Consider the following 23,402-nt stretch of genomic DNA (forward strand, 5'->3'; position numbering starts at 1 on the left):
TTCCCTATTTTCCTGCAGAAGTACCACTTGAGCCATCACTTTCGGATCCAGGATAAAGGCTTTGGGATCACATCATCATTATGGGATAGAGTTTTTGGAACACTTCTTTTATCGAAAGCGGATGACAAAAGTATGTAAATTACTGTCAGGGATTGCATATGTTGGTTGGTTAAAATAATAGAAAATTTAGGTATTCCTGTTTTATTTGTCTAATTTATTTTGCTCCCCAATTAATGTTTGTGGGGGTTAGCTTGCTAATTTTTTGTCAATTTTATGGTGCCAAAGTTCTTCGATAATGAACACTGTAAAAATTGATATCTTGTTTCAGATTTATGGTGGAAATGGCATCTACTTGTGTATATTCCTTTTTGCTGTGATTTCACTTCCTCAAAAGCATAATTTTTTTCTAAGATTTTTTTAAAAGCTTTTGTACTTCTAATTTAAAAGGAATTTGATTTTCATATAAATTAGATAATAAAAATCAAGCTAAATTGATTTATGACTAAATTTTTTGGATTAAATGTTGATAGTTGTGCTGAGTACTAAGAAAAGCTCGTCTTGTTAATTAGTTGATTCGAAACAAATGTTTTTCTTATTCTAACGTATATGCATTGGAGGGTCTGAATCTCAACAATTACAGTAAAAAACTCTACAAGTGAAAAAAACTCCAGTATGAATCTTGTCGGGCCTTCTAATGAACTGAAAAAGTAATGAGTAAAAGAAGCTAATCAATCTGATTTCCTTCGCATCAAACTTTGTAAAAGTACAACATTCAAATCTTCTTCCCCCTTGACAAATAAAAAGATTGTTTTTCCTCATAAATGATGATGTTAGCTGTTGGAGCGTAAACGTGAGAAGGACCACATTTCTTGCTTATTTGGCAATTTTGTTTCACTTTTTTGCCTCCTGGTTTTTTGAATCTTTAAAGTTGAAACACAAACTTGCACTTCACTTGTGAATAGCCGTTAGTGAATTACTCTACTGGTACATATTTGAGTCCTTTGTCGCTAGTATGGAGTGTGAATTGACTTAATCACGTTAGACTTCTGCTGCTTATATATATATACATATGGAGAGAGAGGTGGCTTTAATGGTCTAATTTGACAGATAACTTGTAGTAGAATTGTTTATTAGATAATTTGTCATAGGATTGTTTATTAAATCTGACAAGACCTTTTTGAAGACTTTGTTATGATCGATTTTGTATTAACGTCTTTAACTATAAATGATAGTTTATATAAATTCTATTTACGATATTTTATTTTGGTTTTTTTTTGTATTTGACTAAAATGAAAAAAAAAAACTAAAATATCCTACTTTTTTTTGTCTCCAATCAACCTGATATTTTAAAATATTTTAATTATTTATAATTTATTAAATAATAAATACAATTAATAATTAACAAACTTATTTATAAAATGGCAAAAAAAAAACCAGGTCGTATCCCCGAGCAATCATCTATTAATAGACAAATTTTTTTTCTTCACATCTCATCCCCGTGTTGGGATGCGATCATATGGCAAAAAAAAAAAAAAAAAATTTCAGAATTTTTTTAGGAGTATAGCATTTTGGTCAAATAAAAATAAAAGTGAGTTATTTTACCACATCGTATTCCCAGATTTCAATTATAGAGCAAAAAAGTAGGAAAATTTTGAATTTTTTAGGAGTGTAGCATTTTGGTTAAACAAAAAAAAAGTCATATATTTTACAATATAGCAGTTAAATATGTGAAAAAGTTATATATACATCAATATGGTTAAATTACTAAAAACATTACTAAATTTATAATATTTTCAGACGAAAAGCAAGGATCTAATCTAATATACATCTTAAAATTTAGATACTATAGAATTTTTTTATTTTTTTAATCTTTTTGACACCTTTACTTTTTTGAGTTTAAATTAGTCTATTTATTTTTATCTCTCTTTTATATTTTTACTATCTTTTCTAAATAATACCTTTTTTTTCTTTATTCTTTTTTAAATTAATTTTCTATTTTTTTTATCTAATAAATTTTAGAGTGTTTCATTAGTTTTTATATGTTCACTCAGATGATTAACATTGTTGTTCAAAAATAAAGTTTTTAGTATAATATATTGTAATGATTTTATCTAAAATAATTATCTTACACATCACAAATTATCATTTATATGACACATTATAGACTTTTACTAAATTTTTAAAGTAATTATCATACACGACACAAAATTTCACTTATGAGATTAAATTATAATAATAAATTCTAGTTGATTAAAATTTTTAATTTAAATATTATACATGGAATACATTATTACTGATAAAAATTTTAATTAAAAATATTTTTTACTAATCAATTAATTTAAATTAAAATACAAATAATTATAATATACTAATTATAATTTATTATAACACCTTATACAACACAAATGTTTATCATTAAACAAAGACAAATCTAGAAATAAATCGAACGAAGGCTGACCTTTTTTGTTAACAAATATTATATAAAATTATTGCTAATGATAATAAAAAAATTAATATAATTCTATTAATGTACTAACAAGTTTGTAGGAAGCATGAAGTCCATCCTTAAACCCCATATATCCATCCATGACATTAAATATATTGTTGAAATTATAATTTTATAATAAACTAACATTTAGTTTTCTACACCTCATATTCTTTTACGTTCTTTTTATGAAAATGAGTTCTTAAAGAAGCAATTGTATAATACAATTCATACATGAGACAAATATTTTTTACTAATATATTTGTTTAATTTAATATTTTCTAAATATTGTATAAATATGAATGAAAATAATGATAATATATCAATTAAATACTTTATCTTTTACTTAGTATTTGTTTCGATCATTTATCTTTTTTCGTCGATTAATTTTGTTCTTTATTTTTTTGTAAATATTTTTTTTTTAAATTCATTATAATCTTTTATACTATTGTCAATATGTGTCTATTATAATATTATTTAAAACAAAAATATTCATTTAACTCAATAATATACTTGTACTTGAAAAAACTCTTTGTGCATGTTTTAAAATAGATATAAACTATTTGAACAATTAGAGTTCAATGTATTTTCATCATGTCATTCTTAAGTTATAAAACTTAATTAAAAAAATTAACTGATCAAATCAAATATTTGATAAAAGATGAATGATAAAGATTATATTTAAGCCAAAATAATAAGGCTCAAGATTAAGATTTCAATAAAATTAAATTTGAGATTTTTTTAAAGTTAATTTTAATTTAGCTTAATTGTGTAGTTTTAATATTTCTATTTTTTACTGATTCACGAAATTGATCACTCTATTTTAAAGATCGACAATTTTAGTTATTCCCTCTTTTTTAACTAAGAAATGATGACATGATGTGATATGCTTTAAATAAAAATGTTATATGATAATGTAGAATGATTAATACAAAAAATTGACATTAAAACACCGTAAAAACATAGATTTTAATTTCAGAATTTTTTTATATTTATAATTTAATCAATGAATATTAATAATTGATGCTGTAGATAGATTCTATACAATAAAATACATTATTTAAAATACATTAAATTATAATTTTTTAATTAAAAAAAATCTAAACTGTTGATTTATAAATTAAGAAATGAATTTAGTGAATTAATAAAAATAATAAAATTAAAAATGAAATTAAACCTTTTAATTTTTAATGCGATCAGTTTTAACTAAAATTGTTCAATTAATTTATTCCGTTTAATTTATAATTAATTTAGAATATAATGAAAAGTTTTGAGAGTTTTAAATATATGAAAACGGATGAGGGCATTTATTGAGCCGAGTCGGTTCGAAACACCAGCTTTTGGCTTTAGCCAACACAAGACAGTTGAGTACGAATTGTATTGAAGTGATTCAGGGTTTAGGGTTTTTAAATGCGCCATCACTGTCAGAAGAATCAACATTGTAGAATCTCCGATGCATAACACATAACAAAATCAATCAAGCCGATTGCAAAAGTTCCGTTTCTCCAAGAATCAATAATGGATAGTATGACCGCAGATAAGGCATTGAATCCTCTCCCCGTAAATCCCTGTTGTGCTGAGGTATTCTTTCGTTTCTTTGTTTTTCTTCCATTTTCTGTGTTTTCGTTTTCACCGATTCAATGAACTTCACATTTTGTGTTTTTGAATTTTGTGATTAGTGGAATATAAAGTGTTCGAAGCTTCTAAAGTCACGGAATGCTTTACGAGAAGCTGTGAAGATAATTGAACGGAGTTATGACGACGTCAAATCTCAGAACGATAACCTCAATAAATGTGAGATGATCAATCGTGAAGCATTTTATGGACTTTGAATCTCATAATTAATTCGATGTGTTATGTTGTACATTTTTGTTATGAGTATCAGATGTGATATTGTTGATAGTTAAATAAGTAAAATGACTGATCTAAGTTACTCAGATACCGATAATAATTTGAGAAAATAGAAGTAGTTGAATTTAACCACATGTGTGGATGTGGTATAATCTGAATTGTCGGTGCTACATAGGTTGATACTCAAAGTACAATGACTAATGAATTGCAAGAAGTGTATGTCAAAAGTTGTGCACATTCGCATGTCCTAATTCAAGTCCCTAGTAAGCATTGTCTGACTATGTGTGTAAGGATAAAATTATGGTTTTTTTTATTGAGTTGGGCATGATTACTAGAGTGAAAATATGTCTTGACTTAGGTGATAGAAGATAACAGGAGTGGAATCGGTATTTGTAGTTTTTTTTTTTTTTTTGAGTTGTAGTACTCTGAATTGGTGGTTTTCCACTGAAAGGATAAACTGAAAATATGAACTCAGAAATATCACACGAATATTGTTCCATTTGTGGCTTACTTGTACATAATAGAAAATTGAGTATGGCTAATTGCTTCAGTAGTTTTACTTTTGAATAAGAAATTTATATATTTTGATGTTTGTGTTGCTTTCCCTTGATCACCACTTTTTTTTTTTCTTCCAAGAGTGTGTGCTTTGGGATAAAGAGGTATAATTGAACCAAACTATTTAACTTATATTTTCTGCAGTATACCAGGAAGAATTAGCTAGGGCAAAAATTGAAAAAGAGGAAAAGCTGAAAGAGTTCAATGCTAAGGTTTCTTTAGAGAATGAAGTTTCTGCCTTAAAATCTGAGATCACTGCATTGCAGCAGAAATGTGACATAAGTGCTCAGGAAGAAAATGGGGATGTGAAAGCTTTGCAAGCTGATATATCTGATAAGGAAAAGGAAATTGATAGATTGAAGAAACTTGTGGAGAAAGAAAAGAAAAGGGCCGATTCTGAGAGGAAGGTTGCTGAGAATGAGAAAAAGAAGGCAGAAAATGGGGATGTGAAAGCTTTGCAAGCCGATGTATCTGATAAGGAAAAGGAAATTGATAGATTGAAGAAACTTGTGGAGAAAGAAAGGAAAAGGGCTGATTCTGCGAGGGAGGTTGCTGAGAATGAGAAAAAGAAGGAAGAAAATGGGGTTGTGACAGCTTTGCAAGCCGATATATCTGATAAGGAAAAGGAAATTGATAGATTGAAGAAGCTTGTGGAGAAAGAAAAGAAAAGGGCTGATTCTGAGAGAAGGGTTGCTGATAATGAGAAAAAGAAGGAAGACAACGGGGATGTGAAAACTTTGCAAGCCGATATATCTGATAAGGTAAAGGAAATTGATAGATTGAAGAAACTTGTTGAGAAAGAAAAGAAAAGGGCTGATTCTGAGAGGAAGGTTGCTGAGAATGAGAAAAAGAAGGCTGCTGAAGCTTATAAATTGTTGGAAGCAGAGAAGAAAATATCTGTTGATAAGGGGATGCAGCTTTCCAAAATCGAGGCAGAGAAGGCCGAGGAGTATAGGGTGCAGCGAGTTCATTTGGAGAAAGAAGTTACTGACACAAAAATGAAGTTGGCTTCTGAATTGTCGAAGTTTAAAGAGGCAAGCAAAAGAGTTGAAGCTGAAAAACAGAAGCTCTTAGTGGAAAAAAGGAATGCTGAGTCAAAGATGAAAAAAGCTCAAGAGCAGGTAGAGGTTGAAAAACAGAAGACTGCTAGGGAAAATCGGCGTGCAGATGAGGAGCATGTTAAAGTAGAGGAGCAGAAGAAGCTTGCTGAAGATAACAGGAAAAGCGTCATGGAAGCAAAACGTCTTGCTGATCAGATGTCTCAGGAGTTAGTAGAGGATAAAAAGACAATTGAGAATTTGAAGCAGAAGATACACGAACTTTCATCTCTAAGAAAACCCAATGAAATATCTGGTGTGTCTCCTGATGCCCTTGTGAATGCTGAAAGTGATAAAATACAGCTTTTGAAAAGCAATTTAAAGCTTGCAAAATTACGTGCAAAGCATGCAAGGGAGAAGTTAAAACATGAAAGGAAGAAGTTTGAGCATGAAAGGATGAAGTTTAAATATGAAGAAAGTTGTCGCAGCATTTTACAGCATGAATTGAACCGTTTAAAGCTTGATTTTATTCAAAATTACAATCACCTTACTATGCTTGATGCATCATTTTCACCTGTCACCGGAAGTATACATGGTCTAACAAAGGTTGGTTTTCTTGCTGAACTATTTTCATTTATACATGAATTCAAAGTAAAGTTTGTCATTTTGTATCCTTTGATCTCCGTGGCACATATATAGGTTCTCAAAAGAATAAAAAATGAGACTACTATTGATATTGATGATAAAAGTATTGTATTTCAATGTTAATAGCGAACTTAATGTTATTACACAACTACAAACTACATGAGACAATTGCAATGGTTGTAGAAAACAACTTTTATTTCATGCATTACCAGTTTTCTCTTAAATCCAAAAATTATTACAAAGTGACTTCAAATTTTTTTGAGGAAAGGGACTTCAATTATTATCCCACAAATAGTAATTTTAGGATGACAATGTTCGATTGGTAGAAGAGGAAGACCACGCCTGGTAAAAAACTGTATTAGTGGGATGAGTATTTGCAAAAAGCTGAAACTGCTGGCATTTGCATTTGTTCCCAAACTCTTGTGGCCATGTTAATTTTTAGTAAATTTTGGCATGCAGTTTGTTCTTTAGTCTCTAGAAGCAAAACTTATATCCGTAACCAGTATAGGTAATTATTTAGATAGAAGTGGTAGACTAGCTGTAATGGATTCTTCAATATAAATCTTATGGTTGTGAAAAATATTTTTTTAGCTCCCTTAATTGTTAAACTTATTTTCAATGTGTCAGTGTTTCCTTAACTGCGATATATTTTTTATGGTCTCTTTGTCGTTGAATATAGATGATCTGTGCTGAAGATAGTTATTATAAAGGTTTTGGTCTTAAATTGAAATTTATACTCATTTTGAATGGTTCTTTTAGGTAGTGATGTACTTGTGTTTTCATGTATATCTTACCTGTACTGCTGTACATATGTTTGATCAATTTTTGTCTGTTGGATGATTGGATTGCAGTCTCAGAATATGCCAAGCATGCAAAAATCTGATGTCATGACTCAACTCGGCAATCTAGGTATGCCTCAAATGCACTGTGTTGAAAATGAACTTACGAAGCCTTGCAGCATAAGGTTTGGTGCATGTGATTCTTTACAGAAAAGCATGCAGAATACTCCACTTGCTATATCTGAAGGGAATTATACTAAACCCATCACAGGTATTGGTTCTAAATTAGAGCCTCTAATTGGAGGCTCAAACAGAACAATGATACAGAGTTATGCAGTAAATTCTAGTACAGAGTCTTTTTCTGATGCACACTTGATGGGCTCACAGGAAAGGGGTGCTTTGCAAGTTACTGCATCAACAAAATCAGGTGAGGAGAACTTCAATGCAAGAGCAGGCACGTTGAACCCATCTGACAGTTCAGTTATTGGTCATGATGGAATAAGGAATAGAATTTCTGATACAATTGAATGTGTTGCAAATTTGTCTTCTGAGGGTAAGAAATTAAACATGCAACTAGAAGATAGGCTCTCTGATTTATGTGGTTTATTGTACGATAAAATGAATGAATCTGTTGAAGGAGGGAGGGAGATGGTTACTGATCAAAGGGAAAATCTACAGGCAGAGAGTGCCAGGGCCCACAAGAAGAGAAAGATATCTCATAAGAAACAAGCAGGTACTTGTGTGGATGAGAAAAAGGAAACGCAAGAGCCAAAAGCTGGAGTCTACGAGGATGCAGATGGCTTCAAACAAACTACTTGTCCTGCATTGTATACTCAAACTACTCAGGTATGCAGGGAGAGGATATTTGATGCCTCAAAAAATTTTGATGTATATAATGGAAATCTTATGAATTTGTTACACTTAGAAAGTGTTGATGAGGAATGCTATTCGAGAGCAGCGAATGAACTCGCGTCGCCACTATCTTCTACTCATGAGATTGAAACATTTGCTTTGGATAATATGGAGCAAATAGATTTATCTCCTGTAACCAGATGCGATGTCGTTGATGTTGATATAATTTCCAATGTTCAAAAATTGAATGCATTTACAGTTCCTTGTAATGCACATAAGTCAACACAGGCTATACAAACTGATGTAAAATTACAGGACATTAATTCTTTGGAATATTTAAGGGATACATTTCTTGTGGAGACTGGAACTGGATCTTTACACAATCAACTTCCTAATTTTGGTCTGGTCGTATCAGATAGGGAGGACAATAGTAGCATATCTAGGACACTATTTGCTACAAGAAATTGTATCGCACGGTGCAGTTTGAATACTCAAACAGAGTGGGCAGTTGCTAGCATTCTGACTGCAGTTGAAATGGAAGAAATATCCTTACCAAAGTAAGATGCTGTTTGTGATAATGAGCTATAATATCCATTCTTTTAAACACCTTTAGTAGTTTTTTATATTCATATTAAGACTCTAATTTTCTTGCTGTATCAATTATCTAGTGAATCATTTTATTATATAGTTATCATGAAGGCAAATGATGGTCATTACTTCTACTTTTTTCAGTGAGAAGCGTTCTGTGTTGTTAACACTTTTGGTGTTCAACTTTACCATGACTACAATGAAATTTGGGGGTGGCAACTTAATCCATTGCTTGAACTCTTATGCCAAACACATCCGTAGAGGTTTGTTCATCTTTTTACATTTGAAAATTGAAACAATGTTATGCTAAATTGTACTCCCTCCATTCTAAATGTAGTATTGTTTTAGCGTATACAAAATGTGTCAAATAAGTGTTGTTTTTCTTTTTCAATGTGACATAATCTTTTTCCAATTCTTCACCCAAATTAATACCATCTGCACTACTTTCAAGAAATTATTCTCCACTATACATTTATCATGATAATGGTTAATAACCAATGATTAATAAGGATCATTTAAGATAATTGCTATTTTCTTCATTCATTAATAGTTTTTCTTAAACTATTTGAAAAAACCTAGAACGATACTTATTCTGGAATGGATGGAGGAATTAGAAATTTTGATAGTGTTATACACCAGATTGTAGTTGTTTTAGTAAGTTAGTAAATCTATTTTAATGATGTTTTATACATATCAAATGCGAGTTTTAAAATCTGTTACGCCAATGTTGGATTAAAGTTGAATCCTATATAAGTATATATGATGTATAAAAGTTGGATTTCATGTAATTTTTGGGTACTATCCCGTTGAACTTATAACTTATCTATTTCTTGGGCAGTTATGATGGATGCAGACACAAGAATCTTGCTATTAGAAAAATTTTCGTTGCTTGAGCTGCTCCGCCTCATTGAAGATTTTCTTATAGAAGGAAAAGTTATGTTAAAAAATATCGTACCTACTGAGACCTTGTCTGATAGTGATTTGAGAAATGATAGTATTCTGGATGATGTTGATACATTTTGTTCTGAACACGCTACAAGTGAGCAGTTGGTAGCGGCGAGTGTTATACTAGCTTCATTATGTGTTGCAACCGATTATATTGGATTTATTTCTGAGGCGTCGTATAATATTCTTAGATTGTGCAGACATGATTCTCTTATGGTGATAACCATTCTTCACATTTTTGCTAATCTGGGTGGAACAAAGTATTTTGACTCGGGCAGTTATGGCTTAATGGTGACTGTCTTGAAATCTCTCGTAATGTTTCTTGAGGAAGAGAGTATGTCTGTTGCTACTGCTTCTTTTCTTCCATCAATAAATCAGCTGCATACTGAAATATGTACTAACGGTAAATGCCCTTTCTCAGAAGGTTCTGAGTCCATTGATGTTGTTACATTGTTGCTCTTAGAAAAGATCAAGAAGCATTTATTTCAGCAAGCAGAACCATTTGACTCAGACAGTTATAGTAACGGACAGTGGTCTAATCAAGAAGTGGTTCCCTGTACCAATAGCATAAATTGTGATGTGCCGTGCTGTTTGAAAAAACATGTGGCTTGTCCTACTCAACCAGATGTTCTTATCGATGTTACCTTATGTCAACTTAGTGACATTCTCTCATTGCTGGAGCTTGTTGCGAATAAAATGGTATTTTTGTAGTGCTTCAAGTTAATATTTCCTTTCATTAAGTTATCTTTTAATGCTCTAATTTTAAAAGAGTTGTGTATTGCTCGACATTTACTCTCACTCAGCAAAGTTATTCTTTATGGAAGTCAACTTTTATAAACGGAAAATAAATACAATTTATGATTGATAGGAATCCTACATTATGAAATTAAATATGGCCACTGTCCAAGAAATAGATGTCAGCTGTAATTTTCTGTTTAATAATGAAAACCTTGTCTTACATAATTGCTGATTTTTGCTGTTTTTTTCCGTATTTCCTTGTACATCTTGTTTTATTTGAATAATTCCCAAGCCTGATCTTATAGTTTTCTCCTATAATTCAGAGATGGCAATGGACCAACACCAAACTCGTTCCTCAGCTGCTTCATATACTGGACTCTTGTGCAGTGGAAAATGCTGTGGTTGCTATCATTGTTCTTCTTGGCCAGCTTGGAAGGTAAGTTGACCTTTGTCTGATAGTAGTGTTTTAAAGCATGCACGTATTTGTTTATTCCTACATACTATTTGTGGGACACCTTTTCTTTTACTGTATGAGGTGGTCACTTTCCTTTGGAACAATGATGTTGGTATGATTCGAAAAATTTGGGGATTTCCCTCTACTCTTGCAGCAATTTTCTATGGTGGATATGAAAAATTTGGTAAAAAATAAAAACAATGTAGGTAATAACTTCTAGGAGGTTTCTTTGGTCTCCACCATATATATGGGAGAATTATGTTCTCAACATCTTTGTGGTGTTTTCTTATTGCCATTTTAAAGTCGTTGCTAGTTATTGCTATTTCAGGTTGTATTATACATATTTTCTTGGATGCGTTGTAGTTTGTATGGCAAATTTTCCTTTGACATTATCTTTTCGTAGCTGTTTCTTCTTTTCCATCTGTTTCTATTTATACTTTCTTTTCTTTTTTATCTGTGTTATTGTTAATTGTGTGTTGAATGTGGTACTTATTAGACTTGGAGTTGACGCTGGTGGATATGAAGACCAAGGAGTTGAGAACTTGAGATGTAAATTATTGTCATATCTATGCAATTCTTCCGTGAAAGCAGGCCAATCTCTTCAAATTGCCACTGCCACTGCCACTGCTCTGTTTGGTCTTCTTCCTCTTGATTTAGAAGCACTTTTGCTGACTGAACGTAGTCTTCCAGCATATTCTAGTAAATCTATTTCTGATGACGCTGGAAATTTAAGGAAGTGGTTTTCTGGGCTAGGGGAACATCAACGGGATTTGCTATGTGGCATTTTGAGATGCACCGATTAATTGATGTGAGTTTTTTTTTTTCCATTCTTTCATTGAAGTTACTTGTTGAAAAGCTGTGCAGATTATGGTAAATTAGGTGGTTGAGAGCTTTCAGACATGGGCTGCTGTTGCTCTGAAATTTTGTACACCAAATTTTGGGGATAATTTTTTGTTTCCATATTTATTGGTTGACAAGTTAGTTTGATCTATGTATGCACATTTGTAATTTAAATATCAATTTAGTATCCAAAATGGCGTTCATTATCAAAACACTATATTGCCATTTTACTTGATACTTATAACTTGCTTTCCATGACAGTTGACTTGTACATTCGTGCTTAAGAGAGTTGAAACCTTGTAAAATTACTTTTAGTAGTTATACAAACTCTGGTTGCAAGCGTTTATAGACAATTAGTTCTACTGATATGAACAGTTCTTAAATAGGAATCGGTTTTTAACCATTAAAAAAGTAAGTTGATATAATTTACGGGCTCTGTTTAAAGGAATATGAAGGTGGAGCATAACATTTATGACCTATTTTAATTTGTAAAATTATGATTTCCACTAAGTGAAAAATTGCTCAAGTTCTTAAACTAGAGTAACATGGTAAGATCATGAAAAAGGAGTTAAAGAACTTAAAATAGTGTTCTCTATTAGATATTTGTAATTTATGCAATCTAGAATCTTTCCACAAACATAATAACAAAACAAAGAAAGCGATGTTTAAGCACTGCATCGGTATCTGACAAATTACAACATTAAAAACACAAAAAACAGAAAACTTCAAAATATATCCTTTATTTTGTGTACTTCACCCAAACAACCCTTGCATCAAATTTATAGTCACCAACTTAGAGAAACTCTGGCAAATCAGTGCCTTATTCCCAGTTCTTGGATTTCTTGTTTTTTAACTGCATAGTTGAAACTGGAAGTGGTGGAATACTCTGCTCATGCCTGAACACATTTTCAGGATCCACTTTAGTCTTAATTTTCACCAACCTGTTGAAATTATCTTTGAAATACATGTTACCCCAAGAAGTTGCTTCTAAATAGCTTGTACTATTCTTCTTATTCATTCCCAAATCAAGATCTCTGTAGTTCACATATGCTTCCCTTGGAAACTTAGACACATAAGGAGTCATATAGTTGTAAAGTTTCCTAATCCAGTCAACATGCTTTGATGCATTCTTGTCACCTTCTTGCCAAAGTGATAAGTACTGAATTTTGTAAAGTGTTCCATTTCTGTGAGGAAAAGGGCTATCAGATTCCGAAAAGTTGTTCATCATGCCACCATACGGATTCCAAATCATCAAAGGACTATCTTCTTCCAGCAACCTTTGCCATAGCCCTTGTAGACCCGTTTCCGGTATCGATTCTCTTACGAAATCCGACTTTGCTTTGAAGTAGTTCTTGAATGTTGATTTTCCTTGAAGCAAAATTTCAGGCGGTGTATCATTTGGAAAGCCTGCAATATATAAAACAGATTTGATCCAACTAGTTTCCATGCAATCTTGTTTTGTTAAACCCAATTCAGGAAAACTTTCCTTCATAACTTGAAGAAGTTTATCAGCATCACCAAGGAACTGAGCATTGTAAGAAGTAGTAATAGTCCTTTGAGTTTTGTTTGCAACAGTAGTAGCTGGTTGAATTATAACTCTCATAAACAGATTTTCATTAATATTCGGCGCCACTTCTTGCCATCTATGAGCAATCTTAGTTGCATCTTGTTCCAAGCTTTTTGTTACAGTAAAAACTGTCACAATTTTTGGAACAGGAACAAGCTTAATCTTCCACCAAAGAAGAATACCAAAACTTCCTCCTCCACCACCTCTAATAGCCCAAAATAAATCTTCCCCCATTGATTTTCTATCAAGAATATTCCCGTTTGCATCAACTATTCTCGCATCGAGGACATTATCAGCTCCTAGACCATACTTTCTCATCATCGATCCATATGCACCTCCTGTTATGTGTCCACCGACGCCTAAACTCGTGCAAAGGCCGGCAGGGTAACCATGAACATCACTTTTTTCATGTATTCTATAATAAACTTCACCGATAGTAGCACCAGCTTGAATCCAAGCGGCGTTGTTTTCTATATCGATGTTTATATCGCGAAGTTTGGCTAGATCGATGATTATGAAAGGTGTTTCGATTTCGGAAACATATGAAAGTCCTTCATAATCATGTCCACCACTTCTTACTCTTAGATGAATACCAAGTTTCTTTGAACAAGTAACAGCTACTTGGACATGAGAATCAGTTAAAGGTGTGAATATAAATTCGGGTTTCGGAGCTGATGGAACCAAATACCTTAGATTCTGTGCAGAAGAATTAAGGATGTTGTTGAATGAAGCATTGTTTGGAGTATAGATTGTTGCATAAAATGGTGCTGCTTTGTCTGAATAGAAGCTTAGACATTGGACAAAGTTTTCTTCAATTGAAGCTGATTTTGTTAATGAAATTGTTATCAAGAAGATTAAAATTGCCAAGTGTGCACTTGGTGATGATGCCATATTTTAGTTTGTCTTTCTATGTCTTGTGGTGTCACATATGTTATATATTTATATAAGCTATGGTGTAAGTTGTGATGCAAATTGAGCTAAGGCAAACGTCATAAAGATGAAGAGTGTTGGCATTATCTTGGAGAAAATATTCACATTTTAATCATGAAAGTTTGGAACAAGAATTTTCTGATTTATCTTTGATTAGAAGAACATCCACCTCATTTTAGATTTTAACACAATTTGAAAGAATGGTGTAAGCAAAGCAATAGACTTTCAATGGCCCCACGGTTGAAGTTGTACTATGTGTTATCATGCAAAAGCTAAACGAAGTTCAGCATAATTTGTTTGCATGATTTTCTATCTTTCACATTATAATTTGTTATTATTTACTTTTTATATTCCCTGTCGACAGAGACCAATCATGCGAAGATTCAATTAAGAGAACTGTCCCAATAAATATTATTCCATATACCCTTAAGAAATCCGTTTATTTACCACACATTACCACCTTTTTATCCCATTGCAAACAAATTAATTTTTTTTTATTAATGTTCTTATTTATATGAAATATTTTTTTTTCTCTTTAGTATATTATTTATTTACTAATCTATTTCTTATTGACTATTAATGTGAGTTAGGAGTAAAATTGATAAATTAATATTAATATATATTATTATCATCTTGGATTTTTTAAATGACAAAATATATAAGAATAAAGTTGTCTTAAAATATTGGGCCTTTTAAAAAGAAACTTAGTAGAGAAATTGGCAAGTCTCATAGTCACTCATTCAAAGGTAATTTGTTACTTCAATTGATAGTATAAAGCAAAGTTTAATACAGAAAGATACTGAATATCTTTCTTTACGCATGGTGATAGAAGGATAGGATTTCGTGTAGTGTGAGCAACTAAGTAGTAATATGTGTATATTACTTTACTAATTAATTTTTGTTATGAATATATGTGGATGTTGATTTTTCCCAAACTTTTATATTCTATAGTGGTCTATAATTTGAATGATTAAATTGTTTATATATTTTGGTAGTGCTCCTCAATTCATATGGTAATGACATATTATATTAGGCTGTTATGGTCTTTGTAAATAAGTTATATGAATGTGAGTTATAAATAGAAGTTATGTATAATTATAACACAAAATAAATATTATATTGTTATTTTTTATTTTCTCTTTTATATTTTGTTTTATTTAATAACACATTATCAGTACAATTCACTATTATACGAACGATGACATATTCAACGTGGATGTTCTATTCGAATAATATTTTTTCTTATTATTATTTACTTCTTCACATAATTATATTCTTTTTTAAAAGTTTTATTCCTTTTATTTCATGTCGTTATTATTTTATATTTGTATATAAATTTTATTGAGAAATCTTATCTTATATAATTGTCATATTTTTGTTTGTTTATTATTGTTAAATTTTAGAAGAATTTAACATTAAAACATTCACGAAGAATTGCTTAAATAATAATTTTTCTTGATCGTTTGTGAATATCATATGTGATATACCTAAAGGATTGTTCAAAGAATGAATTGTTCTTTATAATTGTTAATGAAGATCATTGTGATATAGTTTTTGAAGAACTAATATTCAAACATCCCTATAAAATTGCTCAACATATGTCTTTTCTTGGCCAACCTTGAGAATTTTAGTATAGTTCTTGAAAAACTATCAATTTAATATCAAATATCTTTGTAATATGTTATTTTCAATGATTACCATTTATATAGATTTGTGATTGAGTTTCTGAAAAACTACATATATTTATTGAAATATATAAAATGTCCTTGATCTTAGTGTTAATTTAAAATTGCTCAACATATGTTTTTCTTGGCCAACGTTGAGAATTTTAGTATAGTTCTTGAAAAACTATCAATTTAATATCAAATATCTTTGTAAAATGCGATGTTTAATGATTACCATTTATATAGATTTGTGATTGAGTTTCTAAAAAACTACATATTTATTTAAATATATAAAATGTCTTTGACTTTAGTGTTAGTTTAAAAGAAATGAAATGAGAGAAAATGCATATATTGTTATGTCACTCAAATATGTTCTTGAAGTGGCAAGATTGAGAAAGACTTTCAAGAATAATTTGAGAGATTGATCATAAATTGTCATTAAAAAAAAATTCAACAAAAATATGAAAGACCACATGATAGATTATATAACCAATGTTGTGGTTATGATAATTGGTCTGCTAGAGATTACCATTGATATAGTGTTGATGAATTATAAGTAAAGGTAATAAAATTACCATTGATTGATATTGCTGAATTATAAGTGAATGTGATAAAATCTTATTTAGTATAATTTGTGATATGATATTTTTTATAATGATATCATAAGTAATATATATTAAAGACATGTGTATTATAAAGATGTCATTTCATGAGAAACAATCATAAAAAGAATTGGTGGAATGATAAGTTTTTTTAAAAATAAATTTATTTTCTAAATTTCTCTTTTTATGTTACTTAATATTTTATCTTGTAACAAATAAGAATGGACATATATGTTATGTGATAAAAAAAATTACATGTTTAAAAATATTCTTAGTTGTGAGTTATATGTAATGGTATATTTTTAAAATCTAAATTAATTTAATTATTTAAAATTTTAAAAATATTCTTAATGAAAATGAATTAATATTACAATTTTTTATTTATAAAAATTATTTATGATTGATTATATATAAAATATATATTTTGAATCATAATTTAGATGTCAATTTTAAAATATATATTATTTTGAATCACAATTTTAAATATATATTATTTAGATGTCTAAAGTTAATTGTGTGACTAATACATATGAAATCATAATTTCTAAATTCTATTTTAAAAATATACAATAATATGTGTTGAGATATTGATTTGCATCACATAGTTAATCTATAACTCTTATATTAAATTACTTTTAAACTTTAGTAGTGCTTCTTAATTAACTTCATAGGTTAATAACATATTATATTAAACTCTTAAAAATCGTTATAATAAAAAATCATGTACAAAATTATAATATTCACAACTTAATTAACTTCATAGCTTAATAACATATTATATTAAACTCTTAAAAATTGTTATAATAAAAAATCATGTACAATTATAATATTCACAATTTAAAAAACACAAAATGAAGATTATATTATTCTCTTTTCTTTCTTCTTCTATTACATACTCTCATTTTATATCAATTTTATTTAAGCGTGTAACATGAACATTTTTCTAGCTCTGCAAGGGCATCTAAAAAGCTACTTATTCTGAGTTTAAACAATTATTCAAAAGTATATGTGTGGACATCTTATAATATTAGAGGTTTGAACGGGAATGATTTCCTAACGTAGGCAAATCTCTCATATTTTTGCCTTTAAGACAATTCACTCTCTTAAACACTTTTTTCTTCTCCAACTTTTGGTTACTTATTAAAGAATAAAAAATGAAAGATTTATATTGAAAACCACAAATTTTACATTTTAAAGTGTAAAATATATAACTTTCAATGTATTTTTAATTTTATTTCCTTAACAAATAACAAGTGCCTTTACTTTTTTATGGTTAGATTTCATTGGAGTTTTTATTGATCAGATAAGATCCAGTTTAATCGTAAAAGCGACCTAAATAATCAAAATATATATATATATATATATATATATATATATATGGAGATGCAAATTTATCATTCATCACATTGGTAAGTAGGTATTAATAAATAAAAAATAAGTGAGATACTTCATTTTCACACATAAATGAACAAATACAAAGTGCCGTTAATTTTGGTGCAACATGAACATTTTCACATTTTATGGTATTTGATTTTTTGTGCTAGAAAAAACTTTTTCGAATTGAGTATCATTATGCTTAAAATTACACCATTAGATGGATTAAATTTTTTTTTAATAAATATTAATAGATTGTATATACATGTTAATAGAAATTTTTGAAAGTAAAATACTAAAATTACATCATTATAAAACTTTGATCAATAAATTGTTTTATTGTTAAAAATTTCTAAACACAACCATGTAATAGAATAGTGTTTAGTTTGAGATCTTTGTGCGCCACTTTGGAATCCACCATCTTTATCTAATAATCTTGGATAAGTCTACATGCTTGGTGCTTAGTATATGGTATGTAATGTTTGGCACCGGATTCAAGTCAACCACTACAATAAAAAACATTTAATCCTCAAATTAGTTGAGGTTTAACGATTCTATAAATAATGGTCACAAGCTTGGAATAGCCAGGACAAGATTTAAGGCATTTTGAATTAGCAGTGGATTAATTAATGTCCCATTTAACCAAGTAGTGGATTCTGTTCCGATTATTATTTTTATAAAGCCTGCCAAATAGACTATCATCATCTCTTATTAAGATAGACTAAACCATTAATTTATTCTCTTAAATATCTCTCTATTATTTAATCTCTAAAATATATAAAAATAATAAAATAAAAAAATTACTTAAAAAGTATATTTATTCATTTAAATTAATAAAAGTTACACCGGTCCAAAACATACAATATAATTCACAATCGCTAAAACTAAAAAAATAAATTACAAACAAATTCACATCATTCAAGTTAATAGCAAAAAATGTCAAATTACATACAAATGTGATAAAATCTACATATATGAAAAAAAATTAAAGTGTCTCTAATAGTCATATCTCTAGAGCTGTAACGTTAGCGACACTAAAACCATTGATTGCATTTGTACTTAAACAAATATGATTTATAAATCTGAATTAAATGAACAACACACGAGATGAGAAATCAAAACACCGTACTAAAATGACAATCAAAACAACTCACACTTGGACGACAAAATGACAAATAAAACAAGAAAAGTATATTACATATATGTGAAAACCACTTATAATAAAAGTAGAGAAAAAACGAATGACATAAATGATTTCAGACGTAAAAAACTTTAAATGATCCATCTCCAATAGAGAAAAATAGAAAAGAGGCTAAAAAAATAAAAACATTGTGGCGTTCCAAACTAGGTTAAGGGGGGACTTGGCCTAATAGTAGTAATAAATAGTCTTTAAATTATATGAAATTTGTATCCGTTTTTTTTATATGATTCATCTAAAGTGAACAACTCTTTAGGTTCCTCTAAAGTGGATAGTCTCAACTAATCAATAACAAATCAAAGATAAATATTACAGATACAGCATTAACCAAACATAAACTTATTAGAATAACAACTAGTAATTTTTGCACTTTATAGTATATCTCTTGATAATTTATAACAACTACGACTAATTTAATGAATTTTATATTATTTTTGTATATTTTACAAACTATAATTTTTAACAAACATTTTACCAATTATGTTAGAGAGAGTGATACCTAGTAGGTTGTTTGCCTTGGTTGTGAGTTTCTGATTTTAAATTTTGAAAATCAATTTTAAAATCAAAATTTATTTTCGATTAAAATAGTACTAAGTTGATTTTTTTCTTGATACTCAACCAAAAAAGTAGGTTTTATAATTATTGTTTTTGTTTTAAAATTAACATGTCATCATCAATAAATATAAACATTACTTAACAACCATCGACCACCACCTCCATCGCCACCAACCACCACCTTTGACCACTGCCACCACAATCTCCAACCACTTCCATCATCGCCACCCACCCACCTCCAACCACCATATCTGTACGACCACCCATATTTGACAACCGCCGCCACAATCTCGACCATCGACACCATCATCTTCGACACTTGTCACCACCAACCACCCACCATCATCCACCACTATAGTCATTTCCAGCTAATGCTCTGACCACCACCTTCAACTATCAATTGTCACTTTTAACCGCTACAATCGCGTTCAACGACCAAACACTATTACGATAATCATCTTCCACAACTACCATTTTCAATCACTATTACTAAAATTATTATAATTACATAAATTATAATTATATAATATTAGAATTGTTTTAAAATAATTTATAATATAATATTTTTTTATAATTATTTTGATGTGTCAATATTTTTTATATTTGATTAATTCATAATGAGACATGGTAAAGAGAATTATTCAATTCAAATAAAATTAAAAGTGAAACTCAACTAAAAATTTAAATTCATAATTGAAAATTTAAATTGAAAACTCAAAAGAAACTGAATTTATTTTTTAAAAATTTTAGAACAGAAAATAAAAAAATCACTTCCACAGTCAAATTGATTAACGACTCTATTAGAATATGTAAAAGTTTAATTGGACATTCGATTAATTGGAAGAAGGTCAAGTTGAGTTGGGGGTACATCTTAAGATCCAAACCATGATTTGTAGAATTTTTGTTACTTAACTTTTTTTGTTTTAACCTTATATTGAGAAATGCAAACCATGATTTGTAGAAATTTTGTTACTTAACTTTTTCTGTTTTAACCCTATATTGAGAAATGGTAATTTAGAGTTTGACTAAAAGTATAAATAAAATATAACTAACTGTGATTTTAGTTAGGAATCTATTGGGTCACGAAAAGTATGGGGAGTAAAACATTAATTTAGACTCTAATATTGCAATCTCTTGTAATTTGGTACTTGAGATTAAAAAAAAATTAAAATAGTTTTTAAATTGAAAGTTATCTGCCACACTAGTCTTTTTAATTGTGCATGTCTGTTTCGTAGAGGGATTACCAAAATTATGGTGTACTATTGTAATTTTTCAAAAGTTATAGAGTATGGTTTTTCTAAAATGGAACAAGTATTAAGTTGGTAAATTAAATCATTAAAATTGTCTTTGAAAAAGTTAGTCAATGTCATTTATTTTTTTTTTCAATTTTAGGGGCCAATGAAATTTAATAATTTTAAAAATCAAATTATTCTATCTCTATGATTTTAAAAACTAAATGGATGATTTATTCCACATTTGAGAGACTTGAAGGATGGTACTTGGAGTAAAAGATAAACGTTTACAAATTGTAATGGATAAACAATGCATGGTTTTGAGACTCTAATTCTGCTCGAACATTTATGAATCATAAAGATATTGTAAATGTATTTGTAGGTGAATTTTACGGTAGACCACTTAATAATTTATTTATGGTGTATCAATATTTAAAAATCACTCGAAGTACCATTAAATCAACATCAATTGATGTTGATCATGGAAATAGAAATTTGTGGTCATTCTTGTTTTATAAGTTAGATAAATAGTTATTCGGTGTTTGTTCTACAATAATCACACGAGACTCTAATTCTTTGGGAATTTTTGTCAATTATAAAAATATCGTAAATGGATTTGTAAGGGAGATTAGATTACTTAATAATTGATCCACAATAGATCAACACTTCAAGATCACTTGAACTATCAACAATGATTTATGCTGATCATATAAATAGAACTTGTAGGTCATTCTTGTTCTCTCGCGAGTTACACAAAGAGTTATTTGGTGTCGGTTTGACAATAATAAAAAGAAACAAATAGAAATTGATCATTCATAATTTTCTCTTTATTTTTTAAATTGGTATAAATTATATCACTATGTCACTTGTCAAGACAAGAAAGAGCTTGAAGTTTTACTTCTAGTAAGTATTTTTGATATCGTTAAACTATTGATCTTTTATAATAAAAAAATATATATTTTTAATATAAAAAAATAATGTATTTATTCAAAGCTAACATATCAAATACTTTTTCGTGAAAAAGATAAAAAGAGATATTCTATATAAGTGACCCAAATCATCCTACACATAAAATGTGATTAGGTCAAAACAACAACAAGTATTTTGTTTTTGAATAAAAATGACAAGGTTATATTACTGATAAAGGGAAAATATTCTTTTAATGATGGGTGTGGTAGAACAACAATATCCTTTAAAAAAAAAAAACAATTCTTGAAATAAAATGGAAGTAGAAAAAAATATTTTGATTTGATTGCGTTTGCCGGGAGTCGAACCCGGGTCTATTGCTTGGAAGGCAATTATCCTAACCGTTGGACTACAAACGCTGTTGTTAATTTGGACCACAAGTGCTTTTAAAAACTTTGGAGACAAAGCCTTTGGCAGAAGATGTTGCTATTTGCACCTTCATTTCGATAATATAATTCTAAAGGGCATGTGTCTGGAAATTTACTTTTAGAATACATAAATTATAAATATGTGTACCATAAAAAACACTTTGAGATTATATTTATGGATTTATAAATAGTCCAAATATTTTCTTTTATTTATGTTTTGTAAAACTTAATTTTTAAAAAAGAATAAATTAATAAATAACATAAATTAGTTAATGTGATCACATAATGTTGATCACTTATCAATTTTCTCATTGATTCCATCTTTTTCCTACTAACTTGTAATCAATCCGTATAAACAATATGCAAGCAACCATGTGAGAAGCAAACACAGATAAGTTATCATACTAAAAAATATAAATAGAGAGAGAGTATGATAATTTAAATGTACAATTAATTATCTCTGTTTAACGTTCAGAACATCATAAACACGTAAAACATAACATATTTTATCAATACACGGCAATGTTATATGTATGCAAATACTCATCTACTTCAAAAGTAAATCCAACTAAATCTAGATTAATATGGGTAGAAAAGCTGCTTGCTATTCTACAAATATCAATTGAAGAGTTTCGTTGATGTGATTTAGTATTCAACAAACATGTTTCAATGATCTCTGCATTTACGTAAGATCTTCCTACCAATGCGATCTTTGGAATATTGAAAACTGTCGCTATTGAAGGAACATGCACAAGCTAAACTTTTCACACCAAAACTTGATCCACAACCACCTGCTATAGTCCAAAATAGATCTTCACCCATCAATATTCTATTTAGTATTTTTCAATTAACATCTATCATTTGAGCCTCAATTACATTATTAATTGCAATACCATATTTTCTGAATATTGAATCAATGCATTTTCTTCTTTTTTGTTAATTGTTATGGACCTAAGGTTTTGTGAGATCAATGATTAGGAATGGAACATTTAAGACATAAGAAAGACCTTCATAGTCATGTCCACCACTTCTAACTCTTATATGTAGGCCTTGTTTTGTTGAATAAATTATTGTTGTTTGGATGTGGAATAGTTTGTTAGAGTAATAATAAGGTTAGGTTTTGGAATGGAATTGTGTAAGAATCTTTGGTTTCTTAAGGAAGATTGTAAAAGAGATG

The 23,402-nt window shown here is 29.3% G+C and overlaps 3 protein-coding genes and 1 non-coding gene across 7 annotated transcripts in view; 2 read left to right on the forward strand and 2 right to left on the reverse strand.

Moving 5' to 3' along the window:
- The window catches only part of LOC101504844 (dihydroceramide fatty acyl 2-hydroxylase FAH1-like), a 6,545-nt gene extending 6,184 nt beyond the window's left edge, over window positions 1-361 (forward strand). For all 3 annotated transcript variants that reach the window (XM_027331437.2, XM_004486423.4, XM_004486424.4), the window contains one exon: window positions 19-361. In XM_027331437.2, coding sequence (XP_027187238.1) covers window positions 19-138 — 120 coding nt within the window. In that variant the 3' untranslated portion in view covers window positions 139-361. The remainder of the gene's footprint in view (window positions 1-18) is intronic.
- Window positions 362-3,791: 3,430 nt separating this feature from the next.
- LOC101505368 (uncharacterized) lies at window positions 3,792-12,013 on the forward strand. 2 transcript variants are annotated; one of them, XM_004486427.3, is made up of 9 exons: window positions 3,792-4,066; window positions 4,165-4,279; window positions 5,036-6,534; window positions 7,425-8,198; window positions 8,520-8,761; window positions 8,937-9,055; window positions 9,631-10,436; window positions 10,799-10,911; window positions 11,426-12,013. In XM_004486427.3, the coding sequence occupies exons 1-9, from the start codon at window positions 4,004-4,006 to the stop codon at window positions 11,730-11,732; spliced, it is 4,038 nt and encodes a 1,345-aa protein (XP_004486484.1). In that variant the 5' UTR covers window positions 3,792-4,003; the 3' UTR covers window positions 11,733-12,013. The 2 variants fall into 2 exon arrangements, with proteins under 2 accessions (XP_004486484.1, XP_004486482.1); XM_004486425.3 differs by having other exon boundaries at window positions 7,425-8,761.
- Window positions 12,014-12,337: 324 nt separating this feature from the next.
- On the reverse strand, window positions 12,338-14,259 carry LOC101506453 (monolignol oxidoreductase AtBBE-like 13). Its single transcript, XM_004486429.3, has one exon. The coding sequence runs from the start codon at window positions 14,225-14,227 to the stop codon at window positions 12,590-12,592; it is 1,638 nt and encodes a 545-aa protein (XP_004486486.1). The 5' UTR covers window positions 14,228-14,259; the 3' UTR covers window positions 12,338-12,589.
- A 7,885-nt stretch (window positions 14,260-22,144) lies between these two features.
- Window positions 22,145-22,216, reverse strand: TRNAG-UCC (transfer RNA glycine (anticodon UCC)). The gene has a single exon. It is a non-coding gene; the product is annotated as a tRNA-Gly (tRNA).
- Between the last annotated feature and the right edge of the window lie 1,186 nt (window positions 22,217-23,402).

The sequence above is a fragment of the Cicer arietinum genome, chromosome 1 (assembly GCF_000331145.2).
Source record: "Cicer arietinum cultivar CDC Frontier isolate Library 1 chromosome 1, Cicar.CDCFrontier_v2.0, whole genome shotgun sequence".
Classification (NCBI taxonomy): Eukaryota; Viridiplantae; Streptophyta; class Magnoliopsida; order Fabales; family Fabaceae; genus Cicer; species Cicer arietinum.